We start from the raw sequence: 14,414 nt of genomic DNA on the forward strand, positions 1-14,414 counted from the left end.
GTGGTGGGGCCCTTCCCCGGACACCGCGCATAGCAGTAGCTTTAGTGCATCGGACTGCCCCTTTTTATTTTTTTGACAAATCAAGAAAATTTTCAAGTCAAAATGTGATAAATAAATTTGAACAAAGAGAGTACTATTTGGACGACTATTTATCGATTTGTGTGTCATCCTTATGCGAGATCCAACATACTGATCTTTCGATTCTCCATATGGTTTAAATTTAATTGAATGTCTCATAATAAACAAGCTAAGATTAGAATAAGATGCAGGATATTAAAAAAAAAAAAAAAAAAAAAAAACTTCTAGTAATTCAAAAGGCACAATATTTTATTAGCATAGAAGAAGTAACATTTTCTTAATCAAATAACCTCAAAGGGAAATCCAAACAAACAAATAATGTAAAGAAAACTAGAAGCAATCATGCCCTTTCAAAAATGATCACATAAGAGGGTCATGCTTTAAATTTTATTTCAATAACAAAGACAGTTCGGTGCGCTAAAGCTTATGCTACGTGCGAGATCCAGATATTCAAACTTTTTCAAGAACTTGACTCTCTTTTTCTCCTCCACCCTTTGTGCTATCTTCAAGATTGATCCCTTTATACCACTTAGCAAAGAACACAAATGCAACCAAATCAACCAATGCCAATCCAAATAGCAAGAAGTAGAACCTATCAATATGGCCATTATTTAAATTTTCAGGTATCCAACCATGCCTTGCTCCTCTTGTTGTGATATGCATAACCATGTTGACAAGCAAGCTACTAACATAATTCCCAAGTGACATTGATGCCATACAAAGTGAACTTCCTAAACTTTTTATTCCATCAGGTGCTTGTCCATTGAAGAACTCAAGTTGTCCAACGTACATAAAAACTTCTGAGGCACCAACAAGCATGTACTGTGGAATTTGCCAGAAAATGCTTAAAGAACTTGTTTCGTGTCCGGGGATTACTCTTCTTAGTCTGAAAATTTCTGTTACCCCAGCTGCAACCATCGATAACATACCGATGATTAGTCCAACTCCCATCCTTTGGAGCTCAGTCAATCCTCTCGGATTCCCACTAATCTTTCCGGCTAGTGGTACCACCATGAACCTGTAGACCGGGGTGACAAAATTAGTCCATGAAAATATAACTCGCTTTGTTGGGTAAGATTCATAAATAGACACTTTTCTGCCCTTGTAATTGAAGAAACGTCACTAACATGACTTGTCCAAATTTAGTCCAACCCACTTATTTGACACCCTTACCTGTAGAGAAACGTGCATGTTAGCACGCTGCATATGTCGAATGCTGACATGCTGGCTGCTGGTAGGCGAAACTTACCAATCGTCGCGTCCATAACTGCACCTTGCTCAACAAATAAAGAGGCCATTTGTGTAAAGATCACAGAGTACATTATGGTACATAGCCAAATTGGACACATCCTTATGATGCACTTTGCTTCTTCAACTTGTGTAATTGTGCATAACCTCCATGGGTTAATCACTGGCCTTTGCCTATCTTCTTCTGTCACTATTGCTGCCTTGTCTAGTTTCCTGGTCAATTTTTCAATAACGTGATTACAAAATGAAAAAAATGAAACATGTATATCATAAGCGAATCAAGAATCTAGAGTCAGTATGTTCATTATATAGGCGAATAGAGTAAGTTCAAGAATCTAAATGAAGTAGTGGGTTCATTATATAAGTGAATCAAAAATTTATAATCGGTGTTTAGAATCAGTAGGTTCATTATATATCATTAGTGTATCAAGAATCTAGAGGAAGTACGTTCTTTACATGGGCGAATCAAGAATCAAGTAGGTTCATTATATAAATGAATCAAGTCTCTAAATCAATAGATTCATTATTCAAGTGAATCAAGAATCTAGAGTCAACAAGTCCAATATATAGGTGAATCAAGAATCTCTAATGTCAACATGTTCAGTAGATAAGTGAATCAAAAATCTCTAATGTCAACATATTTAGTATATAAGTGAATCAAGAACATCTAGTGTCAACTAGTTTAATATATAAGTGAATCAAGAATCTAGAGTCAATAAGTCCACTATAGGCGAATCAAAAATCTCAGTGTCAACAGGTTCACTATATAAGTGAATCAAGAATCTAGAGTCAATAGGTTCAGTATGTAGGCGAATGAAAAAACTCTAGTGTCAGTAGGTTCTGAATCAAGAATCTCCAATGTCAGTTATTACCTCTCAAAGATATATAACTAGTGGAATATTAATCAAGTGAGTCACTTAAAGATACATGAAAGGGTAATTTAGACGAATAATCTTATGATGATGTTATTAAATATTTTTTCTTAAAAGACAAGATGATATGAATCGAAAAACAAACTTACTTGAAATCATTACTATGAAGGATTTTCCTTGTTCCTTTAATGCTAGATTCTGACCCATTCAATTCATATAGTTCTCCCTCATCAACATTAGGCACACCCCATTTACGGAACGCAGCAACGAATACCTGAGCGACACGTGGCAACGGGTTTCCAAATGACTTAACATACCTATATCCAGGAGTACCCACCAAGAAAACAAACAAACCCAAAAGCCCAGCAGCAGTAGAGGCCCAAAAACCAAGTGTCCATTTACCACCATCTTCATAATATACCAAAATTGTATTGGATATTAAAGATCCAGCATTTAGTGCAAAGTAAAAATATCCAAAGTAAGCTGCCCTTGAGATTTTTTCTTTTGGATTTTCTTCATCAAATTGGTCTGATCCAAAAGTTGCAATTGTGGGTTGATGACCACCATAGCCTAAAGCAACTAAGTATATGGCTAAGTAGAACAACGCAGTGCCAATAGGTGATGGTGGTATACAATCTAGTATACCATCTCCACATCCATATGGTTTGATCAAGAATAGCCAAGATGTCAATGATATGAGCACTAGTCCCTAGGTAAATTCACAAAATCAAAGTTAGTCTATTAAATTTAACTTATATACAGTGACAACGTAAAGAACTATTAGACTATTAGTATAATTTAACATGTTGTAGTCGATATTATCAATCTGCCTTACTTTCTATGCAACTAGTCGCCTACTTCTTGTAGTTATAGTTTATTGACTTGATAATGTAGCATCAGTATATAGACGCTACACGTGTTACGAGGATAAAAAGACTGTTATTGATATCCTCATCTCAAAAAGAGAAATTTTTCATTAAAGCACTCCATGTATCATTTTATATGACACGTTTATAACTTTCAGAATATATAAATATGAACATATAATTCTTTTTGAAATTGATTGAAAAAAATGTTATAATATATAGCAGTAATAATTACCATGAGGAGAATAAGTTGAAAAATGGCACAAGTGAGGAACCTTCCCCAGTAAGAGTCACTTATGAAAGCTCCCAAAAGTGAACACAAATAAACAGTTCCAGTCCATTGGCTGACATTATTAGCAGCAGTAGCATTATCTTGTCCCAAAACTCTTGTCAGAAACAACACCAAATTCACACCAACACCAAAGAATGATAGTGTCACAAGTCCTTGGTTTACTGCACCAAAAAACTAATTAAAGGCGAATTCAAAATTTAAAGTCATAAGTTTATTTAAAATATTATATAAAAGAAAGTGGCAGAATTAAAATTTTTATTAAAAAGATTCAAAAGTGCACACACAAACTAGGAGTTCAACATTTGCTATACATACATAAAAAATAATTTTAATCATGTATAAATAATGTACGTAATTTTTTTATCGAAGAAGGTTCGAATAAATGCCCTAAGTATATGCTAGCGTCGCCCCAAAAGGATAGTCAGATGCATGAATCACCACGTGTTCAAGTAGGGTAGCAGAAAGGGCTGGACAACATCCCAAGGGAACACTGCTAAGGAATCTGTGGTTAAATAGCTTGTAGCTAACATGATTGTCTAATAATTCATCGTTAAATAGGATTTCTGACGGATTTCCTAATGTGATAATTACATTATATTTCTATTTTTTTGTATATGTATACATAATTCGAGCAAAAAGTAATATGATATAGTCAAAATACTATAGTAATATGAAGTCAAAATATTATAGTTATACTCCTTTTGTTTAAATCTACATGACATAGACTCAACACATAATTTAAACATGTCATAGCTTTTGTGTGACGCATAATATAGAAATATATCGCTTTATTCTCAACCAACTAATGCATAAATAGTATAACATAAATCAAAACAGAGGAAGTAGTGATAAATTAAGTACCTAAACAAAGAAATGCTGAATACCATCCACCAGTTTTCTTGCTTCTAAAGACTTTAAGCTTGTTCACAACTCTTTGCTTGAGGTCTTTGTTTACTCCATTTGTCTGTACCAAGAAAAAATAATAACTATGAACAAGAAATAACATAAAATAAAATTTTCTTTTTTTATATTATCAGTATATTTTAATTAGTTATAATGCGGTTATAGGTCATGACTTTGATATAATATTATTGAAATAATTATATACTGGTAGTGCACAAAACGTAAATTAGAATAATGTGCTAACCTTTGGAATGACTTGAGTTGTGTCCATTGTAGCCATTTGGGACATTCTCTGCAAAATTCAAATAAATTATGCGTTACAATATATAAAGATGAGTTGATCAAAAATTTTGTATATAACTTAAACTCTAGCATCAAAGGTCTACTAAAAACTACAATAATAGTATCATACTAATAACTAGGTTTAATTTGGTTTCTTTACTTTCAATTTATTATATTAGTGCATGCATGTTACTATCAGAAAATTACTAATTTTTGATGAAATTTGGGTCGTCGGTATTAGCGATTTTCTGATAGCGTGTTAATTTGTACAAAACTATAATTTGCTATACATAAGTTTCACACAAATGCAATTTTTTAACGTATTAAGAACTAGCTCATATATATGCATTTTGAGTAAGAAGAAAAATAAACTTACTCAAAAGAGTTTGACAAAGGAATATTATGAATATTCTTATGCATGCAAGAGAAAAGATGATGAAAATTGATTGAAGAAATAGCTCAATATATAGACAAATATAAATTGTCATTTTCAAAAATTATGTTTCACATATTTTACATAAAGAACAAATAAAAAATAGTAACATCAAAACTTGTCTATACTTTCATTTGAAACCTCAATAAGTGGATTTTGATTTGATGACATATGTTGAATATGATATATTTTTTCCTCATGCTAGTACTATGTTTCCCTTTTGGGTTTACAATTTGATGTTCGATATTTACATTGAAACCTGATTAAATTCAGATTCGCATATTACACTCATTCTTGGAGGTCGGTAAGCCTAATAAAAAATTTCATTCTCAATACTCAAACCTGTGACTTCTAGTTAAGAACGGAGTAATCTCAACCATCCTGCTGCTATCCATATTAGTTAGTACAATAATGTTTTTAATATGTCTTTTCATGGTGCTTAATGTTTTAAAATTCATGAATCACTTACAATATAAAAAAAAAAATCTACAGTTTCTAATAGTCCTTTGATCGTAACAATCCAAGATTCACCATGACGAATTAAAGTTACAAGTTGAGGAAAAAGAATAAAATGGCAAAAAAAATTAGTAAAATTATGATGTAATATATTACTATTTCCTTACACAAAAATGGATGTGTTCCACTTTATTTAGTATTCTATAACTTAGTAAAATTTCAAATATCACCAACTTAATTTTGACCTAAACCTTATATTAGTCGAAAACTTAAATCCTATTTTTATCTTAATATACAACTTAGTAGCTTAACAAGCTTAGAATTTCAAATTATGAATTTGTGTTAATGGACAATGTCACATTATACATCAATGATAAATGAATAGAACTAATCAACAATTTTGACCTCTTGATTTTTATTTTTCCCACTTTAGGTGGTGTTGTCAATCAAAAACAAGTATTAAAGCATACATATAACATCTAATTACTAATCTTTAGATGTGACAAATTAAAGATTTTAAGTTATATATACTAATAAGTGCAACACTATATATTAATATAATTAACAGAAATTACCTTTTACGGAACTTCGTAGCTAAGAAATTAACCGAAAGCTTGGTGATAGTATAAGATTCCGGTGAAGGAGAAGAAGTTGTATCGATAGTAAGCAATTCTGGTGAAGGTGAAGAACGAGTATCAATAAGAACAATAGTAAGTATAGGCCCGAAAATCACTTGGTTCGCCGCAAAATCGCCAATACTAGTGAAAATATTGCTAGTAAAACCTTTTGTCATTTATGGTGAAAATTAAGAAAAAAAATAGACCAATTTTTTTTTTCTCTTCTGACAAACACAAATGACTCTTAATACTTGAAACTTGAAACACAAATGACTCTTGATACTGACTCTTAATACTTGAAGATTATGAATAAACCAAGAAAAGATTATGAATAAACTAAGAGAAGTAGAGAAGATTATGAGTGAATAGAATTAAAGAAATGATTAATGACTTGATTGAGTTAAACACTTTTATAAAGATTTGGAGCTATATTTTAGTGTTCTGTTGAGTAACAAACTCCTAATAAAACTCTAATATAACTGTTAAATGGATTTTTCATTAGTTTTTATGCACGGTATATGATATTTTTGTTTGTTAAAATAAAAATTTGATAACTGGAAAAGCTTTATGCACAAATTTCCGTCAAAAATCTAGTGAAAGTTTGCTCGTGGGAGTACACACTACACTACATACGAGAAAAAATTAGGAATATCCAACACGATAATTTCATTTTTTAAGTAGTGGTTTAACATATTAAATTATGTTTCAATGGTATGACTTCTTATCACGTTTTTATTTCCAATTCCAATATTATAGCATACCAATAAAATTAATGGTCTGGCCTAAAGTCTAATTCCAATTTCAATATTATAGCATAACAATAAAATTAATGGCCTAAAGTTTAATTTAAATAAAAGACCTTGAAAATATACACATAGTTTTTGTTCTTATTTGTTTTTAATTGTATGTATCCTTTTAACTTGAGATGGTAATATTATTATCTATAAAGTTAAAGGATGAATCCTAGTTAATAAGATGTTAGCATTTGTTTGTAAATATTATTTTTACTGGGATGATATTGTAAAAAATTATCATTAATATGAAGATTTGAATTGTTTAATTCAAAATTTTAAAATATTTTTTTGTATAAAGTAATAATTTTTCTTTTTTTTTTTATATATAAACATTGTAATTTTTTTTTTCAATCTTCAATATTATATTAAGTCAAATTATAATCATAAAAATTTAATATTAAAAATTTTGGTGCTGCCAAATTTTTGGAGCTAAAGCAAACTATTTATATTATTTAACAAAAAGATTTTTAAAATATTAAATAAATAAAAATAAAAGGACAAAAGAACTGCCTAAATTAGAGGCTAATTAATCGAGTATATTAAACAAACTGCCCTAGATAAACTAATGAACGTATAACAAGTCAACTATCATTATCTTTTTTGTTCATGAGATTATATGTATAAAGTCCTACATTCTAGAGTACTAAGTGGAAATTCATTTCAGCTAATTAATTAATTAATATTACAAAAAAAATAAAAACTGAAATTTAATGACTTATCAAAATAAAAAACTGAAAAATATGTGGAAATAAAAAATAAAATGTGATAAGGACAACTCCATATTATATTGTTGAAATTTAATGACTTATCAAATCACTTTTTTAAAAAAAAAAAAAAGTCATTTTCAAAAATGAAGATAAAGTTGATAAGTTGTTCCCCACTTATTTATACCAAACAAAATTGCTGTTGCACTATTTATGGGGAAAACTGTCTTCCACTTCTATAGTATTGACCAAAAAAAAAAAATTCCACCAAAAAAAACAAAATTAAAAAATAAGCATGCTTAGCCTAATTTAGGTGAAATAAAGGGTTTAAATAAATCTAACTACTCTAAAATTACACAAATACACAACTTATATTTTCAATATTACAAAAAATCTCAACTCTCTAAATATATTACAAAAATCCCAACATATACACAGAATGCTATGTATATGTCGGCTATGTTATGTATATTAATAGGAAGAGAGAGTAAAATAATTAAAAAAGTGAGAGAGAGTGTAATTACTTCCAAAAGGGTTGATATTTATGTTATTTATACTTATTTAAATCCTTGAACCAAACTCAGTCATATCAACACACACATTAAAAAAAAAAAAAGGTGACCATATGAGCTGTTCACATCAAACTATATTAGTTTACCATGATAAATAATCGATAAAGTTGAGGTGGAAATATATACATAAAAATATATTAGTTTACCATGATTAATGATCGATTAAGTTGAGATGAGAATCTCTATATATATAAAAGAAGATAATAGACATGCTGATGTGGCACATCTTAGAAGCAAAGAAACTTATTTAACTTATTAATCCTTATTTTGCTTTTATTCATTTTAATAATTGATTTATTTTAAGAAGTTTAGAAGTCAATTATTTTAATAATTAGTATTTAATTCAAAAAAATAGGTGAAACGATACTCTAATATTAATTACTGCACATACTATAAGCACGCTCAATCTTTTTCCATTCTTCAGTTTTCATCCAATTTTTCCTTTTCTTCCTTTTTTATTCTTCTTTCTAATTTTCTTTCTTTTATGTAAATATTTGGGTTTTAGATATTTTTTCTTTGTAATTTTTCTCTCATAATATATCAGATTTTATTAATTTAAGTTTTGTTGATTTGCAGATTTACAGGTTGCAGGTTGCAGGTTGCAGGATCTGTAAACTGGTTGGTTTGGACCATTTTATTTTTGGAATAATTATTAAAGTTGTTGTTTTGTAAGTAAATCATTTCAAGTTCTTTAAGGTTTGTTGATTTGCAGATTTGTAAGTTGCGGGATTTGTAAACTGATTGGTTTGGATAATTTTATTTTTGGGATAATTGTTAAAGTTATTGTTTTGTAAGTAAATCTTTTCAAGTTCATTACGAGGAATAATAATTGTTGCATCACTCATTACTTTTTGGAAGGACAAACTTGCTTCTTCTTTTCACGTTGTCACTCTTCAAAAAATTGCATCACTTAGTAATTAAGCATATCCTACAATCTAGAAATGTGGCAAATAAGTAGCAACGCTTCCAATCGTATTTTATAATTTGAAGCTGATTTTGTTAACCTATGATTTCACACAAACAATGCTTGCAAACTCTTCAATTCTATTATTGTTACAAGAGAGAACTGTCAGGCATGGTACTGCAGAAAACGATAAGAGCTTGTGCCCGTGCAATTTTGAAAACCTCTTCACTTGCATTCATAGTCTTGACAGCAGGAATCCATTCAATGACACCGAAGATGTCCTTTTGGAAAAAGTTTTGATTGTAGTATGCAATGTAAAAAAGAAACCATGTGCTGGTTGTGCAAAGCAAGTGAAATCCACGCCGACTAAGAAATTGTTTCGTGAATAAATCAAATTCATTGTTGAACTTTACATCAGTATTATATATATGATATGATGAGAAATTATTTAAATAAATTATTACCGCGCAAAGCGCGATCAAATTAACTAGTATATATATATATAAAAAGAGATCAATAGTCAATCCTATGTGGCATGCCTTAGAGACCTCTAATACCAATCTATTTTGTGGTTTGTTTGAATTATTTTCTCCTATTTTTAGCTTAATAAATTATTTAAAATTAATAAAAAAAAACATCCATTAATGTCTATTTTATTAGAAATTAAATACAATGTGTTTAATATACAACATGATTATTATCTCATGCTATTAAACTCTTCCACTTCCTCACCTTATTTATCACACTTTTTATTATTTAATTTATTTATTCTTCCTCTTGAAAAAAAATAATTCATCCCACTTCCTGAATTTAAAAATACTTTTATGAAAATCTCTCTCTCTCTCTCTCTCTCTCTCTCTCTATATATATATATATATATATATATATATATATTCTCAATTTTTTTGAGCTTTTTCTTATTCTTCTTAATTTATATAATATGTTAAAAACCCAAAAATCATCTAAAAGTTGAAACTCCCATTTTAACTAAATTTTTAAGAGAATTAAACATGACAATTATGGCTTACTATTATTATTATCCGTTCATATCCTTAATGTTACTCTATCTTCTCATGCCTTTTGATATTCCAAATATAAGTTCTATAAATTTAAACATTTGAATAAGCATTTCTCAATGCACTTTTCAGAATTAAGCATTGGGTCAATATTTGTTGTAATTTTCTTCTAATGTTATTTTTTTTATTTACAGATTTATGCTTCTTCATCAATCTAAAAGCAATTATCAAGGTAAACAAATATACTTTATTTTTCTTGTGTGTGTTAGTCGCTGAAAGTTTGTAAGAATGCATCATAAAATTTTAAATACATGTTTTTTTATCATTTAAATTTATTTTTAGTGATGATATTTTATAAACTGAAGAAAAATATTCATATAGATCAAATACTAATTATGCATATTAGACCCTTCTTCTAATTTTCGAATGTTTGATTCTAATAGCCAATTTAGTTTTTATTTGTAGAATTAAGCTTGATTCTTGAGGAATATTAATTTATCATAAATTTCGTGAATAATATTTCTCTTCACCTTTTCTATTAATTTGTTCTTTATACATGTTTCGTTTACTTTCTTATGTTAATTTGCTCTTTATGATGGATAATTAAGACATGTTCTATTGTTTCTGCGGTTTGAATGCAAGGAGTAACTCTTTCATTATTATTATTTTTGAAAGAAAAGCTACTAACTTCAAATGTTAATTTATTATAAAAAATGCATTTACCATTTTTATTGTTATATTTTCAGTGCTTATTATATTTTCATGTTTTTAATGATTAAGTTCGTAAGAATGTTGTTGCATCTTTTTGTTTTGCATGTTCTCTATATGATTTCTCTTTATTTTGTATTTTATATGAATTTCTGATTATTGTAGTTTTATAATTATTTTGGTTCAAAATAATAATGTATGATTTTGATAGAAATATACTATAACCGCGCGAATTGCGGACAAATTCACTAGTGTGTATATAATTTAATAATAGTAAGTGATAGCACTTTATCTTTATAATGAATACGAATTAAGTACGATGAATAATTACTTCTATCGTGAAATAAAGAAATGTCGTTAGTCATATTTACGACATATTATAGCGATGAAATATTAGAAAATCACGTTAGTTATGGATTATTTAGCGACAGATTAACAAAGAATTTCGTAACTAATTCATATTCTTTTTTGCAATGATGTGAAGACACATGTCATATAGCTCAATGAGTTATTGGGGATTATATTTTTTTCATCCAAGTTAATTTTATTTATGATTTCAATCTTAATCAGAAGTTCAGAGTGTATATGAAAAAAACTGCTAAAAAAATCTTTTTTTGAAATGTGGACACATGTCATATAGCTTAAACGAGTTATTGGGCATTATATTCCTACCAAAAGTTAACTTTATTTATGGCTTAATCCTTAATCAGAAGTTTTATATTAAAATCAGATAAATGAAGAAATTCCTAATAAGAAATACTTCCTCTTAAATGAGGGTACATGTCATGTCGCTCAAGCAAGTTATTAGGTCATATTTCTATCAGATTTAATTTCATTTCTAGTCGCACTTTAGCTTTAATTAGAAATTTCTGACATAAAACAAAAATTTTAATGGAAGGTATAAAAACATTTTTCATTGATCTTGTGTAGATATAATTCAGTACTTGTAAGTCGTTTCGTATATCAAATAAGTGGGATATTCCATAAAATTATTTTATCTCATTTTTTATATGAGATAAATAATTTCGAGACTAAACAATACTTCAGTATATGACATCATTGATTGGACTACTACTAAAGTTAATTAATCCATCTTTGGAGAATTAGTTCATGGTCGATATTTAGTAAGACTTTATATAAAAATATATATTTTTATTTTTATTTATCACTTTCATATTTTGACAGAAAAACACAATTTAGTGTGCAAAGTTTAAAGTGAACAACTAAAAATGAACATAGGAGTGAGTTTTAAGATCACTAATTATTATTTGGCCATTATTTCAAAACTTTCAAACGTTTTTCATTTATTAACACGGAATTAACAATAAAGCACTCCTTATAAGGAATTTCTTCATACCCACTACTCAAAATGTTAAATATTAGGAAAAATTACATTACAACACAATAATCTTACCATATCTATAAAATATCCCATATCTGTTATTTAATCACATACCATCTCATATTTTGTAATTTGTATGCATCCATAGTAATGTATTCGAAGAAACTTGTACATGATCTGATGTATCATAAGTATATACATGTATTCTGAATTAATTATGATCATGATATATAACAACCAACTGACTAACTTATGTGTATCTGATATTACACATAATGCATCACCAACATGATATATTCGAAGAAAAATAATGTATCCGACTAGCAACTTTTCAAAATTTTGTGTAATATTGAAAAGATATGAGATAGGGAGTAATTAACTTCCATAATAGAGAAATTTATGTTGTTTATACAAATATTACATGTCTTGATTAGTTAGGCCCCAAAATAAATAGCAGACACTAGATGAGAAATCAAGAAAAAAGGTAAGTCTTGATCTTCATTAATTTTACGTATGCTTGTAATTACACTAATTTTTTGAAGTCAATAAGTAATAGTACCAGTAATATTTCACTCTTTGTTGAAGAACAACTGTATCAATTCGATATACTCTAAAGACGCCCTCAATACAATATTGACGATCTCTATTGGCTATTTTATGAAGTCATGATGCATTTGTTTTAGGCTTTTAGCTATTCTATAAGGAATTAAAAAAACAAAGAACTATAGTACGAGTAATTGACTAATTGTCAATCTTGAAAATGGCATATTTAGTGTTTCTTATTGTTCAACATGTTGCCATTTCTTTTCATATTATATGACTATGACATATATATACCTTACATATGCACCAAATCTATTTTGTTAATTTTGAGACAAACAAATTGCTTAATAAATTAGTAAGTGAAAGTCCTTATGATGAGTGGACATCCATTATAATTAAGGATATATCTTGTCAAGTGATAAAATTAAATAATTATGAATATATAGGCGAAGAAATACAATTATATACCAGTTGTGTATATAACAAATAATCTAGTCTAGACAATATCTATGCCAATGAGGACAAATTTTATGGACAAAATCAAACACATCAACTCGGCCTCAACCGACAACTAGATACTCCAATTCGTTCATCGTGTCTTTTGGACACTCGATGCTGACGTGACACATAAAATTTAGAGGTGTCTAGATGATCATTCTATAAGTTGGAGAGTTCGAATGACATAATGAAGACAAGTTGATGAGATGTCTAGATGTACACTCTCAAATTAAAATGCTGACATGTCAACCGAGCTCAATTTAATTAAATATATGTTTATGTATTATTACTTTTAATAACTTCAAATACAATCAGAATTTGTTCATACACCAAAAAGCTTAACATAGTATCTTTTGTTTTTCATGTGGAAAATGAGAGTAAATGAATGGCGCCAAGAAACATGTCATAATCAAAATCTTAGTGTCATCATATCGCCATTTACTACTTTACACTATTTAACTCCTCGTGATCATTTGCCACCAAGAAAAATTTATGTTGTTGTGTTGTGAAACCAATGAATTGTCCATATATTCAACAAGCAAAAATACTCAAGAATTGTTATGAATATTATCCCATCCACACATAATATTAATTATACTATAGCTTATAAACAAAAGGACTAATAATAGTGGGCAACACTATGAGTATTTTGAGGCATTTGATGAAAGGAGAGATGGTATTGTCAATGTCACCCCTTGGTTGTTTAGAAGTCTCTTGTTTGAGCCGTAGGTATGAAGTTGTTTTTAATATAAAATATTTTATCTTTAAATGAGACTTTCTATAGAGGCACGCGGATTTAAAATTTGAACATTGTGAGTTTCCACAAATGTACTAATTGCTGCTTCTTGGCATGAATGCGAACTTGACAAGCTTCAAAGCAGGCATCAAGGACCGGATGAACAATCAAAAAGAGAAAAAGTTTTTCGTCAGAAATGACAATTGATATTCCCGAACCACCTGAGGGAGAAGCCAACTACGGGCGGAGGATTCATCCTAAACCTCCTTGCAAAAAAAAATATTATTATTTATATATGATTAAAATTATCTTTTATGTATTTATAGTAGATGAGTTCAAAAATTATACTTGTAAACACCTAATTTTGACCCAAACCTAATGTTTTAATATCATTTTAATGTTCAATTAATTTTTTTTTCGGCATTTTAAATTTATCTTACTAGCTTATATTATATTTTATTAGTTTTTAATTATTTTTATTTTATTAATAATAATAAAAAAATAATAATAATAAAGAAACCTAAACTACCCAAACCACCCACAATTCCCA

General features: G+C 28.7%; 1 protein-coding gene across 2 annotated transcripts; it reads right to left on the reverse strand.

Annotated features, from left to right (window-relative positions):
* Positions 1-306: 306 nt before the first annotated feature.
* LOC107873579 (protein NRT1/ PTR FAMILY 7.1) lies at positions 307-6,395 on the reverse strand. Of its 2 annotated transcripts, none has more exons than XM_016720484.2 (7): positions 6,006-6,395; positions 4,504-4,551; positions 4,218-4,320; positions 3,300-3,517; positions 2,348-2,907; positions 1,252-1,539; positions 307-1,096 (listed from the first exon to the last, which is right to left on the reverse strand). In XM_016720484.2, the coding sequence occupies exons 2-7, from the start codon at positions 4,546-4,548 to the stop codon at positions 529-531; spliced, it is 1,782 nt and encodes a 593-aa protein (XP_016575970.1). In that variant the 5' UTR covers positions 4,549-4,551; positions 6,006-6,395; the 3' UTR covers positions 307-528. The 2 variants fall into 2 exon arrangements, with proteins under 2 accessions (XP_016575970.1, XP_047256343.1); XM_047400387.1 differs by lacking the exon at positions 6,006-6,395 and adding an exon at positions 4,918-4,975.
* Positions 6,396-14,414: the final 8,019 nt, after the last annotated feature.

This window comes from Capsicum annuum, chromosome 1 (assembly GCF_002878395.1).
Source record: "Capsicum annuum cultivar UCD-10X-F1 chromosome 1, UCD10Xv1.1, whole genome shotgun sequence".
NCBI lineage: Eukaryota > Viridiplantae > Streptophyta > Magnoliopsida > Solanales > Solanaceae > Capsicum > Capsicum annuum.